This window comes from Motacilla alba, chromosome 2 (genome assembly GCF_015832195.1).
Source record: "Motacilla alba alba isolate MOTALB_02 chromosome 2, Motacilla_alba_V1.0_pri, whole genome shotgun sequence".
In the NCBI taxonomy this organism is placed as follows: domain Eukaryota; kingdom Metazoa; phylum Chordata; class Aves; order Passeriformes; family Motacillidae; genus Motacilla; species Motacilla alba.
The window spans coordinates 58142609-58168354 of NC_052017.1; the positions used below are offsets into that span (position 1 = coordinate 58142609).

The 25746-nt window shown below is 41.5% G+C and overlaps 1 protein-coding gene across 6 annotated transcripts; it reads right to left on the reverse strand.

Annotated features, from left to right (window-relative positions):
- Positions 1-1298: 1298 nt before the first annotated feature.
- Positions 1299-22842, reverse strand: ADNP2 (ADNP homeobox 2). Of its 6 annotated transcripts, XM_038126775.1 has the most exons (7): positions 22477-22842; positions 21891-22120; positions 16799-16956; positions 14853-14972; positions 10030-10119; positions 4202-6665; positions 1299-2392 (listed from the first exon to the last, which is right to left on the reverse strand). In XM_038126775.1, the coding sequence occupies exons 4-7, from the start codon at positions 14958-14960 to the stop codon at positions 2355-2357; spliced, it is 2700 nt and encodes an 899-aa protein (XP_037982703.1). In that variant the 5' UTR covers positions 14961-14972; positions 16799-16956; positions 21891-22120; positions 22477-22842; the 3' UTR covers positions 1299-2354. The 6 variants fall into 6 exon arrangements, with proteins under 6 accessions (XP_037982703.1, XP_037982700.1, XP_037982698.1 ...); XM_038126772.1 differs by lacking the exon at positions 1299-2392 and having other exon boundaries at positions 2858-6665; positions 16803-16956; XM_038126770.1 differs by lacking the exon at positions 1299-2392 and having other exon boundaries at positions 2858-6665.
- Positions 22843-25746: the final 2904 nt, after the last annotated feature.

Sequence of the window (25746 nt, forward strand, 5' to 3'; positions counted from 1 at the left end):
CTTTTTTTTTCATGTATCTGTACTTTCCTACTTAATATCAAGTATCTTTCCACAAAAAGGTGTCCACAATCAAGTTTTCCAGTTTGAGAAGTATGTTTGCAAATGGCACAGCCAGCTGCAGCAGAATTAAAGCTTTACAGATAATTTTGTTGAGAATTGCGAACCCAAAAATTATATTCATCAGCTACCTGAATAAGCATCTGAGGTTTTCTGAATTTTAAACACTGAAGGGAAAGAAGTTTGATGTGATTGTGAAGGTAGCTAGCATTCCACACAGGAACACAGTATTGAAAATCCACCACAAAGGTGTTTTGGTTACTGGTCCCTTCCAAAATGCCAGTTTACCAAACAATATTCACTTAACTCCCAGCATATGAGCACATGCAGAAGAAACATGACCAATATAATAATAATCCTTCCTACACATATTCAAGTAATAAGTTTCCACACTATTTCACAAGCACAAAACTCAAGGCATCACAACAAAGTATTGTTGCTCAAACACGGACACCTCTCCAGACCAATGTATTTCAGAAGCAGGATACATGTAGATTTGGGGCTTTTTCAGTCCCATAGGAAACAAGTATTTGCAACAATCATCCTGCAAGCCAACCAGCATTCTTCCCAACTGGGATTCTTCCACAGTGGACCAGAGCTCCCTTCACATGCTTCAAGGACTTGTATTCATAAAGCCTGCTGCAGAGGGCAGCTCCACTGTTTTCCCACTCCCATATCCCAGCAGTATGAGGTTCTGTACTTAGAGATGTGCCAGAGTGCCAACTATCACACCGCTCATGTGGAGGGCAAGGCTGGGGCAGCAGTGTGTTTCCTGACTTTCTATCCAAATTACATCATCTGTGAGAAGCCCACAGCAAAAAGCCTGATTAAGTTAAAGCCACCAATTTTTAACTTGGCTGTTTTCAAGCTCCTTGGTTTTCCTGAAAACCACAACCATACTGCATTCTCAGTCACCACTTTCACATTTCAAAATTCATCTGGTTTTTATTTCTACAGTACCCACTTAACAAGAGCACAAGCATTTAGTGATAGCAAATTAGTACCAAGATTTAGGAATATCAGTCTCTAGGAAAAAATGCGGCTACCAATATTTGAGATAATACATAATTACTATAATGCACTAAGATCTACCTGAAGCATCTAGATGCAAGTTCTACATCTTACTTCTTTTCTCTTGTCTCTTTCAACAGCCATTTTGCACCAAAAAATGTTCACATAAAGTTCTCTGAACATATTTAAAGAGGGGAGAGGATGGATAGGCAATCATTTGCACACACACCTAAGAGAACGTTAAAAATACGGTTTATTTAAAACTGTGAAATCAAAATCCAATAAATAAAGTGTCTATATCAACACTGGACACTATGTAAGAAAACTCTGGTAACACTGGATTGCTCCCTTGGTGCCCAAAGCATGGATGAACCACAAAATGACTTCCCAGCTCCCCACAGGCACATTGCTCTCTCCAGTCTTTCCCCATTCATGGCAAGCCTTCCCCAGATGCACCCTGCCAAACCCCCATCCTGGAGTCTCACCAGAACCAGCAGAACTGCCCCAAGGATGACAGGGCTCACAGGGCAGAGGCTGTAAGAGCGTGAGTAAGTGCCTACATTTCAGGACTTCTAGAGAGCATCTCTCTTCCTCACTCACAGCCCTCTGAACAGGTTTCATGAACTGCGTGCTACGGGCAAGTATATTTCATTTCTTGATTTTTAATGAGCTATTATGAGGCTGTAAGAACACAGTTTTTTAATCACTTTTTGGGGTGGGGCGTGCAATTGATCCCATAAATATTGTTTATGTTTGTTTAACACTGCTATTAAATTACCAGGTTTTTTCAAATAGCAGTAACCGTACATTACATACATATTAAAACTCTTTGAAGCAACAAATATGAAAATATTATGATTTTATCTAAAATATAACTATGAACAGCTTATAAAGCCTCAGGCAGGAAGTCATCAAATTCTGCTAGAAATGTCATGCCCTTTCAGAAACAGCAATAAAACATTTTGCTTTAAACAATAAAACATCTGCTTTAAAAAGTTCCTACGGCACAGGGCAAAAGTCTACTTACTACCTAAAAATAGAAATAAGCTTGGGCATATCACCCTTTCGTTCTAACACTGGCACAAGTGAACTTTTGTTTTTTTCTTCTTAGAAAGGAGGGTAGGGAGAGGGGGGTGAAGAGGAGGAGATAAAACCAATGCATCTTACAGGTTATTTATTATGTAACTGGCTGCTGGTATCAGAGGCACTCTTTGACAAGCCAGATGGAAACATATCCAGAAAGGACAGCAATCCACAAGGCCTCAGTGTGGTCACCAGTTTGTGCTTCAACTCAAGTGAACCTTCCCAACAGCTCTTCTGTAAACTGCAACAGAGATGTTAATCCATACTGAAGGTAAGTCTGTTTGGGTTTTATACTACTGCAATGCTCTCTACAGGCCAAAAAGAACCAATCACTACACGAATATCACCAGCTCGAGTACTCAACAGTTTAAAGTCTTGATGCTACCAATTCATCCAAGTTCAGTTTGTACCATTTCTGACCCAAGGGACTTCAAGCCAGGGATCTAATTTGCTGGGGAGTAGGCTCTGCTCAGTTACTACCTCATAAACCAGCAATTTAAAATGCCATATTTTTCACCAAATTTGGGTGATATTTGGATAGGGCTTCTACACATAAGTGACATGCACAGAGGTGATATACTCCATGTATCAAAGCAATCTGACACTCTCCAAAAGAGCTGTTTTTTGAAAAAGAAAATAAAATAAATGCTGCTTGGAACAACAGGTAAACAACCCGGCTTCAACACCAAATGAAAAGGATAAACGCTTCTGGTTAGCAAGATCTATTTAATAGATAACACAACCATTTCAAGTCAGTTCACTGTAACACTCCAATGGGCACCCAAAAGCCCCTCATGTTAATACTCAGCAGGAACCACAGATCACCAGATTTAACTGGCACAGGTATTCTGACCGAGGAAAAAACCACAATGCCATGTATTTCACAGCTACCAGCGCACTGGAAATTTTAAGGGGCAATGGATGTAAATGGTCGCAATCACTGCCTTCAGTAGATAAACTGGAAACAAGTCAAAAATACCAGGACTTAAAAATACAAATAATCAAATTCATCTTTTTCACATAGTTTATCTTATTATTTTAACCCACATTACACATTTTATTACTTAGAAAAGACGACACTGCAGAAAAATAAAATAAAATTTGGTTTTAACAAGGACGGGGGTTTTACATGGCGGTATAAAAAATATAATAGGAGCCTGAAGGTGAAGAAAAGGAAATGGAAGTGGAACAAAAGAAAATACAAAACAAAACAAAAAAAAGACACAAAAAAAAAAAAAAAAAACCACACAAAAAAAGAAAAAAAAAAACAGGAAAAAAACCCAAAGAAAACCAAAAAAACCCCCACAACACTACCCCCAGGGAAGGGAAAAAGCTAAAACAAATTCCAGATGTTTAAGTCTGAAGGTTTTAGCTTTTAAAACACACAACTATGTGTGCCTTTCACAATAACAGTCACAAGTGAACGATACTTTTTGTATTACTGCACCCTTCAACAGGCCAGTCTGCAAGTTAAATCAAACAATAAACTGCTAAATTGTAAGTATGCAATTATGGATTGCTTTTAGCTAGTATAAAAAGCTGGGTTACATATCCAATGGTCCATCTTTTAAATTCAAACTGTGCTTAATGTTTTTTAATTCAGACATGCTGAAACCCAGAAGCACAGATGGTTTGTGATGTTTTATTGCCTTTAAGCATGTACTCCTCATTTTTCCAAAGAATGATGCAACATCAATTTTCCACGCATATAGCAGCAAGGAAAGTAATTCCACCTCTTTTTTAGAAGGATATGGCCTCTTGTGAAAGTAGTCTGACAAAAACTGTTTCTGCGCCTCATATGAATTGTGATCATACTGATTAGGATCTACTGCTAGAAAGCGGAGATCCTCACTAGATGGAAGTTTCCTCATCTCAGTCCTAATCTTTTGTCGTTTAAAAGGCACTACCCCTGAATTTAGTTCGTTCTCTGCAGACAGAGCTATGCCAGTACTTAAGCTCAGAGGCTGCTGTTCCTTATTCCTTTGGTCTTCTGCAACAAAGCAAGAATCTGATTGCTTTCTTTTCAGTACCACAGAAAGATGCTTCTCACCATTCACAAACAGCAGCTCTTTCCTCTCAGTCCGCTCAAGCTGCATCTTCAGGCTCGAGTTGGTGTCTTTGGGAGCACTTCTACAACGGAGCAAATGTACAGCAATAGCTGTCAGAGTCATATTTCCAGTGTACACACCACAACAGTGGATGCACTTGAAAGCAGGAGACTTTAAAATCGTATGCACAGTCGGCATTATATGATGCCTCTCTTTCAAATGCTTTTCATAGGTTTCTCTACCAGCAAACGTACCTAAGCAAAAGGGACAGGTGAACATTTTTCTGGTGCATCTCCTGTTCACTTGTGCTGTTTGAGGTTTCACTTTGATGTAAACAGGGACAAGAACTGTTGAATATATTCCAACAAGCACTGCCAAATGTACTTCTCTTTCACCCATGTCTTCATCTGGTAGCACTGTGTTAAAATCAAAGTGTGGGAACACAAGGCCACCCTGAGCATCATTACCTAGCTGAATTCCTCTGTTGCTGTAACTTGCATGCAACTCCTTTTTCCCATTGTGTGCAGTTTTGTTGTGCTCCACGAGGCTTTTTAAGTCATAGAAAGTACCTGTGCAAAACAAGCAAGATAAGCCATGCATGAAGATATGCTTCATGAGTTCTTCCTCACAGAGAAAACATTTACAAGCGTAACACCGGATCGCCTTTTCTGTCATCCTCAGAAAGGATGCGCAAGCTGCAAGTTTGTGAGGTTCTGGGGTTTCCACTTTTACTTCAAGTGGTTTGTGGGCCACCTCCATGTGCACCTCATAGACATTTGAGGGGAAAAGCTCATTACAAACAGGGCAGGTCTTCCACTGCTTGGCCTGTCTGACTGCCTGGCTTGTTTCAGGAGCAGGCGGGGAGGCTTGCAAAGATACATTGTCAGAGGTCAGAACCACAGGAGGAGAGGGAGCATTGGCTGGTGACTGGGACAGCTGAGCCACTGACCCCGTCTGCATGAGCTGGAGGGGCACCTGCGGAGGTGTCACAGTCGCTACTCCACCACCAGGAGGTACGGGCAAAGTAACAGAGACAGGGGCCAATGTGAAAGTAGGTATCCCATTAACCTGCTTGCCAGTGGGAATCAACTGCCTCAGTATAGAGCCCGCAGTCAAAAAAGCTGTGCTTTGAGAAACCGGAGGCTGAACAGGCTGATTTACTGGGATAAGTGCTGGGGCAACAGGCTGATTAAGCTGAAGGAACCCAGGTCCAACAGGCTGTCTGACAGGAACCACCCCAGGGGCAAGAGGCTGGTTAAGCTGGAGAAGACCCGACCCAACTGTCTGTGTCACAGGAAGGACCCTGGGATCGATAGGTCTGTTCATGTTCCCAAGTGACTGGCTAACAGACAGAATTCCTGGAGCAACTGGCTGATTCACAGGGAGGACTCCTGGTGCAACTGGTTGATTCACAGGGCCGACAGGTTGAGTAGCAGGGAGAGTTCCAGCTGGAACCAGACTGTTTATAGTCCCAATGGTTTGATTAACAGGAAAGAGCCCAGGCCTGACAGGCTGATTAAGAGGAAGAACCGCAGGGGCCATAGCTCTATTTATGGTCCCAACAGAATGATTAAGACGGAGCCCATGAGAAACAATGACAGCCTGCGAAGGTGACGGCTGAATACTAAGGTTGTTCTGAGCCATGGGAGGATTGCTGGGCACAAGAGCAACCTGCGAGGATGTAGTGGCAGGAGCACAGGCGGGATTTGGGAGGCTGCCAGAGGCACTTGGGACAGTCACTGGTCCAACTGTGTTCTGAACTGCTTGTGTGTGCACCATGCTCTGGTTTTGATTATTCTGTGGAAACGCAACCTGGATGCAAGCTGGAGCTGTCACAGAACCTGCTGGGACAACAACAGGCCCTGCAGATGGGGCAGCTACTGCTACACCTTGGACAGGCTTTGGAGCAATATGCATTTGTTTCACAAGTCCAGGTTTCTTAATACGTTCTGAAATCAGAGATCGAAGTTTGTTCTCCAGGTCTCTGTGTGTTTCAGCTGTCAAGACATGGTACATTAAAGAATCTGGGCTGTTTGCAGGAGCATTACATTTTTTACAGTAGAACTCAACTGAATTCGGTGTACTTTCATCACATTTCTCGCCGAAATACGCACTGAGTAAGTTTTCAAAATGGTTCATCAGCACATGTTTCTTCATATTGTAATACAAGGTGTCTGTGAATTGACATTTTAGACACGTGAAGTTTATGATGTCACTCCTAAACTGTTTCATGCCATCCAAAATGCTGACTGTATAGTTCTGTATTCGTTTATTAAACGAATGAAACATCCAGATGTGTTCTCCCACTACTTTGTGCCGAGAAGAAAATGCACATTTTGGGCAAGAAACCACCATCTCTTGGTCCATTTCATCCTCATGGTAACGATGTAAGTGATTCTTGAAAGAAGTAAGCAATTTGGATGAGAACTTGCATAAGCCACAGCAGTACGGCTTTGTTCTGTATCTCTGCAAACAAAAGAAAAACATCCACTTATGTCAGTTCCCATGCCACTGTTAACTGTTTAAATCTGCACTACCACCTGTCAAAAATGCCTTCACTGGATGTATAGCATGTATCTTCTCAGTTTCTTCTGGTTTTGAAAAGCAGATTTAAAGATTACATACTTAAGGGAGAAACATTTGTGCTTTTTTTGTTTCATTATAATTTACTAAGAAACCTTACTTGATTTTACTTCTACCCTAGTTCACAAGAAGTAATTCTGAAGCCTGTCTGTTTTTAAATACAGGAATCACAGCACAAGACAGGAAGAATCTGTATCCCCACTATACACAGAAGTTAAGCCTTAGTAATTAGGAATAACAGCCCTTTTAATTTGACACCTTCAAAGCTCTCTTTAGTTCAGGGCCAGCTCCTATCTACTGGACAAAAAGACAAAAAGCAGAACAGGCAAGGATTTTTTTTCTGTATTTCAACAGCCTATTCTTCACTGAAAACTCTCCAGACCTTCCCAACAAAGCCATAAACATTTTTAACGTTGGAGTCAAAATAATAACAGAAAGTAGTAAAACCCCCTTTTATGATAAAGCAGAGATGTATTAACTCATACATACAATTTATATTAACTCATACATACTGGGCATCCCATCATAGTCATTTTTTGCAAAATTTCCTCAAAAACACTCAGTATAGCGCATACACGTTCCTCTCAGAAATGTATTTTAACTGCTTAAGAACACATCTATCTTGCACTAACCAGTGATTTGCTCCCTCAGTCATATGTCACATGACAGCACTGCTTTTCACATCCATATGAACATCATTTGTTCTTTCTGAAAAACTGGTAGCCTCATCAACCATTTTTTCTAATCAACTTCCTAGGAAGTTAACCCTGGCTCCTGCCAGAAACTACAGAATCAGTCAGAGCAACATCCATGTGACAAATCTGCACACTCAAAAATCTAGTGGAATCTGTCTGTTCCCTCAGACATGTTCTTCACCTCACTGATTTCTGCCCTCATGAAACAGAACCCAAAGGGAACAAGCTGTTCTGCCACTACAGCATGCAGCCCAGTTAGATCACCCACATACATCTCACTGATATACCATGCAGAACAGCAACACAACACGTGCAGGTATTGTTTTTCTGCCATGTTATATAACCATGCAGGTTACACTCAGCCATCTACAGACAACAGACAACCATCTCCGAGCAGTACTAGGAGTATGGATGCTGGGTGTCCCCCAACCAGGGAATAATGTGCTCTGACTCCATGATTCGTAAGGCTGAAAAAATGCTTTATTAAGCTGTATTATATTACATTATATTACTACACTATTACTATACTAAACTATACTATACTAAAGAAAAACCTATGACCCTTTCCAGACAGTCATGACACAGCTTTGACCTAATTGGTCAATCAGTCCAAACAACCACCACCAGAGTCCAATTAACAAATCCCTTCTTTGGTAACCAATCTCCATAACACATTCCACATATGCCAAACAACAGGAGCACCAAGTAAAGATCAGAACTGATTTCTCCTTTGTCTGAGCTTTCTCACTGCCTTCCCCAGGAAAAATCCTGGGAGAGAGAATTATGTCTTTCTCTGTTCAGAGAATGTGAATACCACACTAGGAGAGTCTCCCGATGATAACCAAAATCTAAGCTCCCAATTCAAAAGACTGGGTCAGAAAATGCCACTGGCTGGCTAAGGCTGCTGAAGAAGCACACTGCTAAGCTATCACTCAATTATCTTCTATTTATACTCTTTAGGTGTCTAATCTTAGCTGTTAGTAAACAGCAACAAAGCAAATTAGCAGATGCATCAATCTTGAAGTATCCCACCTAGACAAAGGCCACTGACACTAATGAACTAATGAAGCACACAGAACATTACTAAAAGACATGCCTCACTACTTCTGAAGGAGTAAAATGACAAAGGAAAAATTCCAAACAATTCTCTTTCAGCTGAACAGAAGCAGGCGGATGTATGCTGCTTTGATATTCTCTGTATGAAACACAGCTCTTCCACACAAACACTTTACAAACCATTCTGCCAGCATGTTCTCCTTACATATTCATCTGTTGTTTTCTGTTAACTCATCTGCTTTTTCAGGTTCACCACAACCTACCAATGGCACGCCAGTTTTATAGAAAATTTGACAGAATAAGAATTACAAGACACTTAGGAAAAACAAAGCATCTTGGAGATTGACCAACCTTCAACTGTATAAATGGAATCCAAAAGAAGGCTTATTGGAAACATTGCAGCAAACTCAATTAACCCTCCTTTAAAGAATCTACCCAAGAATAGCAGCACTTTGTTGTGTAGTCTCACACTCCCCACAGCCTAGAATCATGCAGAAAGACAGAATATCCTCCAAAAAACTAAGTTCTGCCAGAACTGTTAATGTCTCCCTAAAAATAGTACAAACAGTGGAAACCACCAACTTCACTTATATAGACAACTTCTCCAGCCTACTGGAGAAGCTTACAGGAGGAAACAATTTATTTTCCCCTTATGGCAACAACTTTGGAATAGAACATCCTGAAGGACCAGCTTCTTTTCTCCCAAATCTAGACAGCATGATATGTGAATGATACACATTAATAAACCAAAATTGTTTAAAGAAAATGGATAGGAACAAGGTTAGTATCCAAAAGACACAGTTTGGAAAACAACCTGTTCCACAGCAATGTGTTATCAATTCCACACCAAATTTCATTGACAGATCTTCCATGAGAAGGCTATAAGGGGCCCAAAGACTCTTCAGCAAGACTGACAAGTCGACATGTTTTTCTGGACATACCACACTGCACTAGACACAGCAGAAACTTGCTACTATATACAATTATAGAATTGTTCACCTCAACCCTGCCTTTTTTGTGGAGTCTAGCTACACAGAACTAAAAACTGTTTCACATACACAAATCTAACTGCAAAGAGTTTTCCACTGCCACCCCATACCAAGCCTCTAATAATTTCATCTTAATCCACTTGCATCTGTGCTATCACATTTTCACCTTTTCAATGAAACAGGAGTCATGTTGTACAGAAGACCATGCTAAGACTTCATATTAGGTTAGGCTAAAAAGCCAAAGTATTAGTATAACATCTTAAACACTGATGTTCAGGGTTGTATCTTTAAAGACTGAAAATGGTAACTGAAGTCCTCATAACCACCTGCATTACAGGAAAAAACAAAGAGGAAATATAAGATTATTCCTAACTAATAGCACTTAGAAAACAAATATTAAAGCTATTTTTTTCCATAAAAAAGCTGCATTCCAATTTCTGAAAATTGTCAAATTCAGCAACTCCACACACCACATTTATCCATAATTTGTGTCACAAACATACATACCTTCCTTTTGCCCACAGGCTCCCAAGGAGAGACATCACTCCATGAAGTGTTACAAAAGTAGTTTTCACCTGCATCAAAACTTTTAAGATTCTAAAAGTAAAATAAAAACAAGAAATGAAAATGAGGCATTTGCAGTCTGTTCTGAATACAAAGAAATTCTCAACAGGAAATAAGGGAAAAAAAAAAAAACACACAAACAGAGGATCATTTGGTAGTCTCCAAACTCCATTCAAAGAAATTACTCCTTTGGCCAGCTTTGATTTATTTTACCTCAAATATTTGTTCATGTGACCACCTAATAATAGAGTAGGAATTCTGAACATTTCATAGTTACTGAAAATAATAATGGGAGTGAAAATATTTACACTTGAATTCCACTGCTTCCAGCCAAGTTCACAGTGAACACTCCAAGTATTTTTCCTCTCTACCTTCCTCCTCCTTCATTGGTAATATTTTATTGCTTACTCCATTGCTTTATTAACTTACCCCCACAGTTTACTTTGCAACAGGTTTTAGTATTAAATCTGCATAACATTGTTACACTTCTAACTTGCAAAAACAAAAGACATTCACAAAAGCTGATTTCCAAGAGCTGCTTTTCCTGAACCTACAAAAGCACAATATTACTGTATCTGCAACAACTGTGTCAGGGAAAGCAACTGTCCTTACAGCCTTCTTTTATTAAACCCATCAGAGCAGTTCACATCCCTCAAGCCAAAGCCTGCTACTATCCTAAAAGTACTAAGTTCATCTCCAGATTTCTGAGACCCACAGATATTTAAACACAAACTTAATGGGAGAAGAAAAAAAAAACCAAAAAACCAAAAACAAAAAGAAACCCCCAAAAAGCCCAAGCTAGATTCCAATTTACTAGGCATTTCTGAACACCCTAAACTAGATTCAACAGCACACCCAGAATGCCTTGGATGGAACAAAGACTACAAATCCAGGCTTTACCTACAGAAAACTTGCATCTGTTCTCCCTTCTCCCTTCACATTCTTCCTTTTCACAAATCCCTCTTCACTCAAAACTCTGCAGATACTTAGAGAAGGCATGATTTCCACCTCTTCACCAACCCCCACTGCAACAGCAGAAGCAGATAACAAGTAACATCTAAGATCACATGACCTTACAAAAGGAGTGGAATTTGTAAACCTAATAGTTTGTGTTACATGAAATTTAGCAGCAACACAGAATATAGTCAGCAACAAGGAGCAGCAAAGCTTCAACGTTCAAAAAAACCCAGAATCCTACTTAATGCAGGCTCTGTCTGAACTAGGCTCTTGTCCATTTGCACCGTGCAAATATGAGCATTCCTACATGTTCAGCAGATTAGAGTAAGCCAGAACATCATGTCAGTGACAATTTGATTTTAACTTCATTATTCAAGAATTTGGAAAAATGTAGCAGCTGAGTTTGCAATATGCTGTCTACCTTTTCAACCATCAAGTATCCTCAAAGAGAAACCAGAAAACCTTGCGGCAACGATAAACAAATCCCCTGCAATCTATCAACCCTAGACACTGAATGAGTCATGTATTTGCCCTTCAACCAGCAAACCAATCAAAAAAAAAAAAACCAACAAAAAAAACCAACCAGCCGAAAAACAACAACAAAAAACCCACAGAAAAAACAACCAACCAAACAAAAAAAATACAAACCACAAAAACCCCAGGAACCTTAGAAAGCACCCTTGCATGCAACAAGAGAAATCCCAGAATTTCAGTGAACTATTTTTGACAGAGAAAATGAAGAGACTTGAAACTTACTAAAACTCTTTCAGCCAAACACGCTGGAATGAATCACACTGCTAAAAAAAGTTTTCCTAAAGTTTACGGCTTATCTGAAACACATTCTGTTTTTGGTTTGAATGACAGAGGCTCCTACACTTAACACCTGATTCCTACAAGCCAAACACAGGAAATACGACTAGATAATTTTGCTGAAATGGCCATTTCCTACAGAGAAATATCTACTAATAAAAATAACCATTCTTATTAATACAACTTGTCAGCGGTGCAAATGGCTGCTGTGAACACTTGCTTTAAACAAAGATCCACTAACTAGTTACAACCTTTCCACATTTCTCACTTCCAGGAGGGGACAAAAACAGAAGGGAAGGTAACAAGAAAGGAACAAAGCCCTCTGAGAAGCCTGTCGAATTATTATGCATAATATGTATTTTTAAGTTGAAGAGAAAAACATTTTTAAACTGAGAACTGTTCTCCCCTCTGTATTAAAACTACCATGGTTTTCCTTAACAAAAACATAAAAAGCTGAGAGTTTAAACGAAGACACAGAATCATAGAACAGAATCATAGAATGGTTTGGGTTGGAAAGTGTCACTCTTGCACCGAGAATGACACAGGAACAGATGAGAGGCAGTATTGTAGAAAGAGCAAAGAAGGCCAATTATTTCTCTGCTTCTCTCACTGCTTCTCTCAGGTTCAGAGAATGTGAATCCCACAGGAAACGACCCTATAGATCATCTAGTTCCAGCACCCCCATCATGGGCAGGGATGCCATTCACTAAACCAGGTTGCCCAGGGCCACATCCAACCTGGCCTTAAACACTGCCAGGGATGAGGCATCCACAGCTCTTCTGGGCAACTGTACCAGTGCCTCAGCACCCTCTGAATAAAGAATTTCTTCTCAACCGCTAATCTAAACCTACGCTCTTTCAGTTTAAAACATTGCTACCCCTTGTCCTGTCCCTATCTGTCTTTAAAAAAGACCCTCTCCTTCATTTTTATGAGCCCCCTTCAGGTACTGAACGGCTGCAATCAAGTCTCCCCAAAGCTTTCTCTTCTCCAGGCTGAAAACCTCAGCTCTCTCAGCATGTCTTCAGCTTCAGAGCAGAAGTACTCCAGCCCTCCAATCATCTTCACGGCCCTAAAGACCACAGTACATTAGAGAAACTAAAACAGTTTATTAAAGGAAAACCTCTGACCTTACAGTGTAATTAAACACACTACTTGGAGAATTAAACTAGTACTCCAGCCAAAATGTTCATGGTTTTCTTCCTAGCAGAGATCAATTAGCCTAAAAACTAATCCTTTTGCTCTCTAAGCTACAGTGAGGTAGGTACTAGTCATATATTGCATTCCTTCATCTTCCTCACCAGCTATTGTCCATTATCATGCCTTATTACAACAGTGCAAGACCAGGTTCAGATCATGTTTGTAGCATATCATATTTCAATCCATTTCTTACATTGTCCAGCCCCTTCATAAAGAGTCCAGAATGTTTTCTCAAATATTTGAGAAAACAAACTTTAGGTACTTCTCACTAGATGGTTTTCAAGATGCCTTCAAACTCAGGCCCTTCTATGATTCTACGTTTTATTAAAGCCTCACACATCCCATGCTACCAAAAAGAAATACCATCATCGCATGAAGCAAGTACAGCTTAAGCTATACTGCTAAAGCTGTACCAAAACCAGCCCCAGATTACCCTGGAAAAACAAACTGAAGTTATGACCTTGGTTGAGGGAGAATTATTTGCAAAAAAAAAAAAAAAAACTAATATAGTATTTTTTGGCCCAAATCTCATAGAGGTTTTTCTAAACTGGAAATGTTTGCTGGGTTTCCCACCACCATTTTTTACTTAAAAATTAAGCAAAACCAACTAAATGCACATTATACGTACCCCCAAAACCCCAACCAAATACAAAACTTATTACTTATTTACCATTGAAGTCCATGCAACAATCAAAGAGACTGCAATCAATTTCATAGTAAAAACCTGTCACCATCAAAACATTCCTGCTCCCAATGGTCAAAGCAGACTCAGCTCCTGAGTCAGAAGTGTGATTACAGAATACTAACAAAATAAAAACAGCAAGTAAATGGAAATTAGTAGACATTATGATTTCCCTTCAGCTATTACATTTAGATATATACAAAACTGTTCAACTGCAGTAACAAAGAATGTTCCAAAATCAGTTATGCATGTGGTCTTGAACATTTTTTTCCAATTACTTACAGAGTCTCAGAAAGAAACCACCACAAAAGACAGCAGCACCCTTACAGAGTGTTTTTCCTGCTTTAGTACTGCCATACAGAAGCAATCAACTGCTCGTCAATGCAAAGGCGTGAATCTACTCAGCAGTCAAAAAAGCCTGTGCACCAGCTCACTGAAATACACTATTGTTAAGAAATGGAGTTACACTGCTGTGTTTGCAACTTTTCTGGTATTGGACTGCCAATCTGATGGTGTGCATTCTTCCTGACTGATGCATGAAATTTTCTTCTCCAAGTGGCAACAGCGATACAAGGTTTACCTTAATCACGCCAGTATAGCTGCATATACTTTTTAAGACACAGAACCAAACTACAACTCAGTAAGATCATTTTGGCATTTTTCACCAGACCCAAAGTTTAAAGGCTTATCCATTTTCAGAAACGCAGATGATTTGTATGTCCCTTCAGAGGCTTGCCCTTGATATGTGATGGGATGTCTTTGAGGAGACTCAAGTCCTCATCTGCCTGAAATCTCTAAAGAATTGAAAAAAGTCGCTGCATTGTACGCAAGTAACAATTCATTAGTCTGTGATATTTTTCCTAAAGCTGTACTGTTTCTTTTTGTTGAAACATTACTAACAGAATATGAGGCACCATCTATGACACATCCTCTTAAGAAATATACTCTCTTGCAGTGTTAAATACTAACACACCAAATTCCTGCCCTGGGTATGAGCAGTCACTAATATGTAACCCCTGATGTAAGGACCCACCCCAAAAAATCATATATACACCAGAAAGTGAAATATTTGTCAGGAGTTTACATTTCAGATTGGTTTACATTCTTTCAAGTACTTTACCTTCAACAATTCCCTGCAGCTGTCAAGCCCAAGATCCACAAGAATGTCCTTCACCTTTTTTCGAGCCTTCCTTACACTATCAAGGTTTTGAACAGGAATTTGAAACATTTTGCACTTTTCCTGGGGAAAAAAAAAAAACCACAACCAAAAAATAAAGAAAAAAAAAGAAGAAAATAAAAAGGAATGAAAAAACTGACTAAATACTTGAACTCAGGTACTAGCATTTAAGTGTCTTAAAATAAGAACTATAATCTGAAAAGTCAGAGAATAGAACTATTTAGGTTAGAAAATACCTCTTAGATCATCGAGTTCACACATTAACCCACCAGTCACTACCCATGCCTCTCATCACTACACCTATGTGTCTTTTAAATACCTCCAGGAACGGGAACTGAACCACTTCCCTTGCCCGCCCATTCTAGCTCTTGGCAACCCTTTTTCTAAAGTTTTCCCTAACATCCAATTTAAACCTTCCCTGGTGCAACTTGCTCTTTTCCTGTCACTTGTTATGTGGGGGAAGAGACCAACCCTCACTTGGTTACAGCCTCCTTTCAGTTGTAGAGTGATAAGGTCTCCCCTGAGCCTCCTTCTCTCCAGGCTGAACACCCACAACTGCATCAGCCACTCCTCATTGGACTTGTGCTCCAGACTTTCCCAGCTTCACTGGCCTTCTCTGAACTCACTCCTGCTCCTCAATGACTTTCCCGTACTGAAGGACACAAAACTAGACACAGCACTTGAGGTGAAGCCTCACCAGTGCCAAGTACAGGGTCCATCACTGCCCCAGTCCTGCTGGACACTCTTGCTGATACTGGCCAGGATGCCATTTCTTAAATATGAAAACTCAAAATCCTTATGCCAAAGAAGTGGGCTCACTAGCATTTCCCAAGTAGAACAGTTGACTGATTTTAAAGGAAACAGAATGTTATGGGGGGAGGGGGGGGAGAATCTTTATATTTCTTTGAACTACAGAAAATCCCAATTTATTTTTTTTTTTCAGATCTCCTTGTATCTACATGGCCGGAACACTGGTTTTGTAGGATTTTTGTAAAAGAACATGAACACCAGAATTTTATTAAGTTCTATTCAGAAAATTATAATCATATCGGTTAAGGAGAAATTCCACACCTTTCACCTTAAATGTTAGCATCAAGATGAGAAGACTTTTTGATAATTTTGTTTGTTTGATCATATCAGTTAAGGAGAAATTCCACACCTTTCACCTTAAATGTTAGCATCAAGATGAGAAGACTTTTTGATAATTTTGTTTGTTGTCAACCATGTACACGCTTAAAATATCATTGCTAGTAAAATCTAGATTTCCTGCAAAAGCTTCTATTTTTGTAAACTTGTAAGGTATCTCCACAGGCTCAGCTTTAGAAGTAAAAAAAAGCTCAGCCTTTGTCAACTCCTTCCTAGATTACAGCAAGATGCAATTTAGACTGAGCTTTAACAAACTACAGAATGCAAAACCTAAACCTAAGCCTGCACTGAAAAAGGTCACTGGAAGCTTCTCCAGTATTTGATGCTTAAATAGCTGACAGAGGATCCAAGAGAATTTACTACATCTTCGTTCTTATTGCTAAACAATTCATCCACCCAGGACACGCCTGAACAGGAAAAAGAAAAAAAAAATAGAAATAGACGAAATCTCCAAACAGTACTTCAGCACATACAGTCTCAAATGTCTTGAAAAGCTGAACTTTACCAAAAAAAGCAAGCTCCCTGCCAACATGAAAGCTCTACTTTGAATGATAAGACTTTCATGCAAATAGTTACAAAATCCCCCTGCACAGAAGACACCAGCTACAAGCTAAGCCTCAAAAAATCCCCAAAACCCGCAAACCATATAAAAATGTTGCAGTCTGTATGTAAACACCCCAACCCTTAATTTATGTACAAAACATACAATGGAAGGGTTTATGATTAAAATTCAAACAACTCACATACTATTCTTTGCTTCTTCTCCCCTGAAAGGAAAGGTGTGTAGAGAGAAATGGAGAGGGAACCCCATTTGACAGACGCTAGTCTTGTTTTCTAATGTTTTTTATCACCAACTCCAGAAGACATTCTGGTACCATCAGGGTGGGTGAAGAACAGGAACCTATACAGAATGGAATAAATCACAGTAACTGGTCTGGCATTCTCTCAAAATGCAATGAGTAAAAATGCAACATAAAATACTCTTTTTAAAGTGAAGTCACCAGGAATTTGCAGAGTCCCTAGTTAAAGCTTTAAGATCAGTCCCTCTATGACAGCAGGTTATGCACATCAACCCCATGGTCCAGTGCGGGTAACAACAGAGCTGACTGGACACCACCATGCCCAGTGGTGATCAGCCAGAAGGAAATATGGTTCAATACATTAGGCTCCAATGGAAACAGTTTCCCCAACTCAGTCTTCCAACTGATACACTGATGCTACTGAAGAAGGCGATGCAGGCATTTGTTGAGACATGTCTAGCTCACAAATAAGAAACAGTCAATAGGGGCGTAAGTACACAACATCCATGTACCTCAACATTTCTCTTAACCAGTAGCCATTCTGAAACTATTAATGCAGAAGAAAAAATGAAATTAAATTATTAATTATCCTTAAACTATTAATCCATGAGAAAGAAAAACACACCAAAACCTCCATGGTAACAGAAAAAAACTTGAATATAAATTATGTTTCAGTTTTCAAGCAGTTGGTCTTCAATCCAAAGGCCATCATGTGCAATCATGTGCAATGTTATTCAGTAGGTATTTAAACAACCTTCTTGGAAATAATGATCTTAAAGGATCTCACACCAGAATCACAGAACGGTATGGACTGCAATGGATCTTAAAGATCATCTAGTTCCAGACCTACTCCCATGGGCAGGGACACCTCCCACCAGACCAGGTTGCTCAAAGTCCCATCCAACTTGGCCTAAAACATTTCCAGAGATGGGGCATCCACAACTGCTCTCGAAAACCTCTGCCAGTGCCTCACCACCCTCACAGTTAAGATATGCAACCTAAATCTACCCTCTTGGAGTCTCTGTATCCATTAGACCAGCACTGCCCCACCATAAAGGTCACAAAAGATCAACCTTCTAAGCTTATTCCCTCAAGTCCTCCGTTTAATTCCTTGATTATTATGAAGTTTATTATCCAAATTTTCATACTAATAATTTATTTTTCTTATATTTTGGACATGCATCAAGCTTTAGTTTGCACTTTGGTTCCATGAATTTGTTGGTCCACATTCCATTCTTAATCAGCAAATTCAACTCAAAAGGGTGTTGAACGAGGTAACCCTGAATGAGGGTTACCAAGAGTCTTTATCATTTTACTGTGCTGCCTGTCTGAAAGACAAAAATTGATTCTTCACAGCTTTTAATTTTTGTTTCCAAAAAAACTGATAATCCACTGAGTTTTCAGACTAGTGCCACTTCTTAAACAGAACCAAGGCAAGTTTTTAGCAAAATAAAAGAATAATTTTAGCAGCTGATGTCTCAAATTCAGTTTTAAGAGGGCCACCCAACTCTTGCTCAGGCATTTTAGCCACCAAGCTATTCCTATTCGTTGCTTGTTCAGATAACATCTCCACAATAATATACACAGTGGAGCTTTATTCAACACTATGGGTTCATTTCATTTCTGCATTTGTTACCACAGATTGTAACACCCAACTAACTACATCTGACTTTTTAAAGACCACAAATGCAACTCTTATACATGCAACTCAATATTGCAGTACTGCAGTATTTTAGGTCTACCCTAAAAGACAAGGTAACAGTCTTCATGGTATCTTGGTAGACAAAGACACCAGTTTTCAAAGTAACTACCTTTTACTATAATTTCTCTACATTACAAAAAAATAAAAAAAATAAAAAAAATTAAAAAAGGGAAAAACACTAACACTGCACCTCTTCAAAGTGAGAAGTCATCACAAAACGCCAAGTTCCTACTCATTTTACTTCTTACAAAAATTCTCATTCACCTTGGAAGGAACCGCAAGAGGACACCAAGCCCAGCTTCCTATAAGCAGACTCAACCATTAATTGCAGCCAGGGCACTGTTTTGGCCAGCACTGGTTTGGCAGCTTCTCTGGGCAACCTTCTCCAGTGACAGACTGTGTTGACATTAAGTACATTTACATGTACTCCTTACATGAAATCCACATAACTTTTTTTTTGTGCTCCTACAAGAAGTAGGCATGTGCAAGCAAATGAAAATGGAGTTGGTATGGAGCTGGCAAAAGGAAGATGCACATATGTGCCTTTAATGGGCATGCAAATACTTCCAGCAAAATCCAGTCAACTAGATAATCAGGCATTTCTAGAGTTTTCAGGAAAAGAGGAATATTAGAAATCCACAGAGAAAACAGCTGTAATGTAACCCTTTTAGACACCAGATAATCTGTACAGAAGCAAGATCTCAAGATGTATTCCTAAGTGGTTGGCCTTCACTTGCCTGTTGCTCAAAGAACTGCTTTGAGCAGGGAAATTATGAAAGACTAATGGAACTTTTTCCTTTCATAGTGTCCACCTTGGAAATGGAATAATTCTTATGTTTTTGTAACTTTATCTAGTAACTGTCATTAGTAACTGGTCTTTTTAAAAGGTTTGTATGTTTTATAGGACCTTTATAAAAATGTACAGGTTTGGAACATTTGGGTTGGAGTATTTTGGAAGGTTTGTTTAGCAATTTGCATTTCAGCAGTTGTCAGAACTGACAAGCACCAATAAAAAATTATGCTGTAGCCGGAATATTGCTAGTAAAGTCCAGGGTAAGGAAGCAAAAAGGGCATGGTATCCACAGGTTTTATTCAGCCGCACATTGAGATGTTCAGGGTCCAAGGCACACTCCTGAGGGGAATCCCGGTTTCTCCCTCTCCCCAGAGGTAGGGGCTGAACTGTGCTCTTGGGCAGCACAAAGATGATGGCCACTAAGGGAATGGGGACAGAGAGGCTGAGGGACACAGAAGGAGCCAGTGGGGTCCCAAGAGCCCCTGAGGGAAGCCTCTTGTGTCTCTCCTACCCAGGGAACACCTCCCAAAGTCCCCACAAATTATTTTCATTATAGTAAACTCATGAGAAGTTGACAATTCAGTGTTAGTTCAGGAAACAATAAAAAAACTGCTTCATTCCTGAAAATAGAATGAAAGCATGTGATCTGTTTTCAAGAACCCAAGGAACACTGGATGGCAGAGAGCAGCTAGGAGGACAGGTGCACTAAGAAACTGTCTAGAAGAACGAGACTTTGGCTCAGCCATACCAAGTTTTACCCTCATCAATTCTATTTTGTTTCTGGTAAGCTTACATATCCTCTAAGAAGTCGCACCTGGGTATCTGCTCAACCACACATTACATGGTCAGTTCCATTGCCTGGACTCTTATCTCAGCCTTCTGAAAGAGACCTAACCGGATTTACAAGAACGTCAGGACCATCAAAGCTTATCCAGCCTATAGAGGGAGAGGGAAGAAAGCTTCCTAAAGAAAAAGTTGATTAAATAGAATGGATGCTATTCTTGTTCATTGTTTAATCTGTTGTAATTTAAAATATATTCTAATAAAACTTACAAAGAGCACTTCTGGTCAACAAAGTAGTTTATCTTCTTATATTCAAATTTCTATCCAAGGGCAACTCAATAGAAATCTCAGGTAAGAAAAAAAATTAACTCTTCTTTGTCCAGCTGTATCAGAAACCTCTGGGCATTTAAAATCACAGACCTCTTAAGAGTCACAATAATTCTGCTCTTTTCATGGCTATAAATCACACACCTGTTAAAAAGGCCATCTTGCCCAATACCAAGACGACCATCATTCAGCAGCTGCTAACACACCATGAAGAGCAGTAAGATATGTGATGGTGTAGACTGAGATGCAGCACAATAACCTGCATCTTACCTAACATATCAAAGCAAATTTAGATCACTAACTACAGCTACTGCGGTTTAAATAACTATTGTAATGGTTCATTAACACACAACCAAGTCCCTGCTATCCAAGACTGGTGAGAAAAGGCTAAGGGACACCACCATGAAGGGACACTACCATTTAAACTCATGGAGCCTTCCTAAAGCACTAACTCACACCATACTCTGACTCCCTTGGGAGTCCCTTCTGGGCATTGGCCAGAACCTGAACCCAGCAGGATCCAAGCTCATCCTAGGTGATGTATGAATCTGCATGGAGCCCACTCAAATCCTGCAGGATTTGTCAGCCTCATGTATGCGAGCAGACGAGTCACACCCCGAGTGCAGCTATTCCAGGAAGAAGTACAACTGCATTTGTGCTGCACTCATCAGCTTGGTGTGACCCGAAGACTTTGCACTTGACAACTGCACACAACAGTCCAAGCACAGACAACCCAAAACCTTAACAAGTCAGAAAGGGGACAGAACCCCCAAGCCCACCCCCCGTGCCAGGGCTATGCAACAGGTTTCAGAAGAAGGACTACAGTGCTCAAACACAAACCAGCTCCACCAGCACTCAGTAAGACTTAGCCCAAATCCAGGAATTCCCAATGGAAAAACGTAAGGCGTAACAAAACTGTGTGTGCTCGTTTCTAAAGATTTGCTGTGATTTGTGGGGGATGTTTTTCACAAAACCTCCATGAAACAAACCACAGAAATTATTACAGCTTATCATATACACTATACCTTATAGTAAGACTCATTACAGGTTATCATAGTCTTTATTTTTTACCTAGTTCCTCTAAATATTGTGCTAAAGAAACGCCATTTTTCTGATAAAAATTGAAGAGAAAGTTTATTAAAAGAAGCACTAGGACTTCTAGAATATAGATTCACTATCCCAAGCGTCTTTGTAAGTATTTCATTGTAGCTCTTTACAACTGTTTTGAACAAACACAGATTTCTGATTGACAGAAAACTGTTAAGGACAACAACCAATGCCTCCCAAGTAATTAACCCATCAAAACTTTATCTGCTGAAAGTGAGTTGTTCGTAACTTTGACAGTACAGGACTCTGAATCGCTGCAGCAGGAGTTACACACATGTCTTTTATTCTGTTTACAAACCATGACAACTGAAACTCCCTATTACCTGCTCTGGACCACAAAGCAAGCGCATTCAAATGGTTTTCACGGCTTGCATCGCGTGGGTTGTGTTTGTTTACATTATTCATAAACTTTCTTTCTAAACGTATGCATTGATGAGGCACCACAAGGATATTCAATGTAATTTTGGGTCCCATTAACTGGTTCCATTAACCGGCGATGAAGTGCTGGTTCTGTACGCGTGTCACTCCTGTCCCTGCTACAGCTGGCCACAAACTGTTTCAAACCAAAACAATTCATTAAAAGCAATCAAAATTATTCATCCATACTTCAAAGCAAGCTATTAAGCTGGTTCTTTCGACCCTCAATCGCTGAAGAGCGACCTGGAATTAACCACCCAACTCGCAGGACGCGCGGTGATAGCGAGCTGCTGACAGCCCTCAGCAGCGGCGAGGCAGCGGGGGAGCATCCCCGCGTAAAACGCCTCGCCCGACGGGGCCACGCCGGACCGTCCCGTCCCGTCCCTCCCCGCCTGCACGGGGAAGCCGCTCGGAGCCCGCAGCGCCCGCCGAGCCGAAATCGCTCAACCACCGGGGCGTTCGCCGCCCTCCGCCCCGCCCCGCCGCACGTACCCGGCCGGGCTGCAGGGGGAGCCCCCGCCGCTGCTGCTCCACCTCCTGATTCTTGCTCCCGCTCCTCCTCCTCCTGCGGCCGCCGCCGCCGCCCGCCGCGGTCCCGCACCGCCGCCACCCGCCGCTAACGGCTCCGCCTCTGCCGCGGCGCTGCCGCCGGCGCTGCCCGGTGCCACCGCTCCCGCGGCGCCGCCTCCCGGCCTGGCGCCACCGCCGCGCTCAATGCGCGCCCCGGGGGGGCGGCGGCATGGCCGGGGCTCCGCGCGCGCCTCGCCCCGCGCCCGCCTCCCTCAGAGCCCACCGCCCGCGCGCCGCCCGCGCCGCATCAACCGCCAGAAAGAGAAAATGGCGCTCGATCTAGCAGAGGAAGTGACGTCGAGGCTCATTTGCATGGCAGGCAGCCAGCCAATGGGGAGAGACTCAGCCAGCACTCCCATTGGCTCTCTGGGTGGGGTGGGCGGGCCTAGAGGCGGGACCTCATATGGGGGCGGGGCCCAGCCTGGAGCTCACTGGCGCCCCTTCACACCTCTAAGGGGCAGCACTGAGCGCTCTCGCGAGAGCCGTGACGTCACCCGGGGAGGAGCCTGATGACACCATGCCCATCACACGAGGTTGCCACATGACCGCCCAGCACTGGGCCGCAGGGGGTGCTGGGTGGAGCCTTATTTGCATCCGCTGCATTCTGGAAGCCCCGCCCACCCCGCTGGCCACTGGGGCAAGGCATAGCCTGGCGGGAAGGCTCCCCATTGGCCACGCTCCTGGGGGTGGGTCTCACACATCTTGGTGCCATGGTGGGGCTGGGCCTGGACGCGATGCCTGGGCCTGGGCCAGAAGGGACACAGGGCAGGGCTCAGGCACAGGGCCCCTCTGGTGACACCATCCGGGAGTGTGGATTGCCACACCCATGGCGCTGGAAGGCTCTGAGGTCTGATGGAACACACCTCGCTGCAAGCTCTGTCTCCATGTCTGGTAACGCCGTTCTTCTTGCTCTTCCCGTGATGGCAGATGGTTTCTGATGGACGCAAGATGCAAACAGAGCCAATCCCCTGTACAGGCAAACAACAGCCGTACCACAAGGACCAGGACAAGCGGCCTCAGCAGTAGGATGGGTGGCTCTCCACCGCCAAGACCCCTGTTGTGGCCCTGCCACCTGAGCTGGCAGGAGGCCAGTGATGGCAAGAGGCCCTATAGGACCATGCTGGATCCCCTCCTTGGCACATCTAGACTTTCTCTCTGCATCCCTACCATCTTCCTGGCACAGCTCTCAGTCTTCCCCACAAGGTTGACCTGGCTTTGCTCAGGCCATTCCCAAAGGCCTCACAAACTATTGACTTCAACTAGAGATTCCCCAAGCGTTCACCATGTGAGTGAGACATTCGTCCATGGAAGCCAAGGGGGATTTGCCATGGGCCTGGGCAGCCACGCAATTTCGCTGTTGGTCTACACACAGCTCACATGCAGGTCAATGTGTTGGCCAGCGCACTCAATGCCCGTGAAGGCCACAGCAACAGACTGGCATCTCCTCATAAAGTAATACAAATCAAACATTCACTCTGGCAGAAGAGTATTCTTTTTTTTTGCAACAGCAGCAGCATTGACCACAAAAGTTATTTACCTTTGTAGTCAACAGTCCAATAAGTACATTGAAATGCAATCAGTTCTTTTTTTTTTTTTTGTTAGTAAGTTCCTTAGCTATGTACTTTCAGCAGTTTCAGTGTATACACAGTAAGTTTGTAGGTAAAAGCATTTACAGAAAAAAGGGGCAGCCATCCCTGAAAGATAAATTATCCATAATAGATGTAGGACCACAATATAAAAAATTGTTACTACACAGTGTAAGGAGGGATATGTCCCCTTTCGTTTAAATGTAGCATCTAAAATAAAGGTATTAACTTCTGTCTAATAATTCATAAAGTAAGATAATTGAACATGGCTTTGCCAGTATGGAAATGCCCAATGGCTCCCACATAATCAACAACATTAGACTTCCATTGCTACAGACCAAATAATTGCAAAGTGTTTCAAACAGTGGATATGTTAAAAAGATTAAGTGAAAGGTTAAGAGAAAACATTTGTCAAAGAGTCTTTCATGGTTGAACATTCCAGACAAACTGTGGGATATGTTCTCATTTTCATAGAACCCCAGGACGGTTGAGGCAGGAAAGGACCTCAGGAAGCTATCTGATCCAACCCCACATTCCCAAGCCACCTGGAGACAGTTGCCCAGGATCATGTCCAGATGACTTCTGAGATCAACCAAAAGTGTTTTCTATCAGGTGGTAAAAACGGGAGCTACTTTATAAAGGGGGCAAATTAAATGTACCCACAAAATAACTTCAGTTGTAAATCTGTTACCTGTTTATCCCCAGCTGCTGATATCCTGCAGTGTGCTCAGCAAAACTGGGTGATGTTTAAATCATGGCACTTGTTTTCTTGGGAAAGGAAGTTATATTTTCACATTGCAGGACTGGCATTGAACTGTAGACATTGGAAGTGGGTTCATCAGCCACCAGCACATGCCTAAGACGTTCCAAAGTGTAACCTGTGACCAGGCTTCATATTCCTTCCGTGGTAAAAAGACAAACAAACAAAAAAAATCAACAAAAAATCCACAACAAACCAAGAAGGACAGAAACATGCAAAAACAATTGAAGAAGATTTGGAAGAATAAAAATGGATTGGGTTAAGAGGGATGAGCAATGTTTGTATTCACTTTTTCTGCAACAATGATTTCACAATATAAAAATAAGTGGGCTGGGGGACAACAGAGTGAAGACAAGTCATAAACACACAATATAAAGAAGAGTAAAGAAGTTTAAAAATCAGGTTTTCTTAGGTAAAAGTAATAGCTTTGATCAATCAAATCTGATGGTGTAGTAATTTTCTTTGGGGATGCATTTGAAGATTAGTACTTCTCCAATTAGAGGACATAAAGAAATTTGGTGATGTAAGTTTGCTGTCATATGAGAGTTAAGTATTTGTCTAGATGCCTTAACAGGTTACATTTAACAGTAACATATTAAGTAATAATTTTGCTTATACTGTTGGGCAGTTCAGGTCTGGAGGAAGTGACAACAGCAGGAGAGCGCTTTGGCAGGTCACAGTGACTTGTGAGTGCCTTAGCCCTGTCCTCTCCTTCCTGTGCACATAATTCACAGTTTCAGCTCTTCCCATTACAGAATCACAGAATCACACAGAATTTCTAGGTTGGAAGAGACCTTTAAGATCATCGAGTCCATCCCATGTTCTAACACCTCAACTAGATCATGG

Bases quoted from the DNA above. Each gene is read 5' to 3' on its own strand.
- ADNP2 (XM_038126771.1), bottom strand. From the start codon at position 14,960: ATGTTTCAAATTCCTGTTCAAAACCTTGATAGTGTAAGGAAGGCTCGA. The intron at 10,120-14,852 runs GTAAAGTACTTG...TTTTACTTTTAG, and splicing joins GCTGCAGGGAATTGTTGAAG to AATCTTAAAAGTTTTGATGC. The intron at 6,666-10,029 runs GTATGTATGTTT...TTTTGTTTGCAG, and splicing joins AGCCTGTGGGCAAAAGGAAG to AGATACAGAACAAAGCCGTA.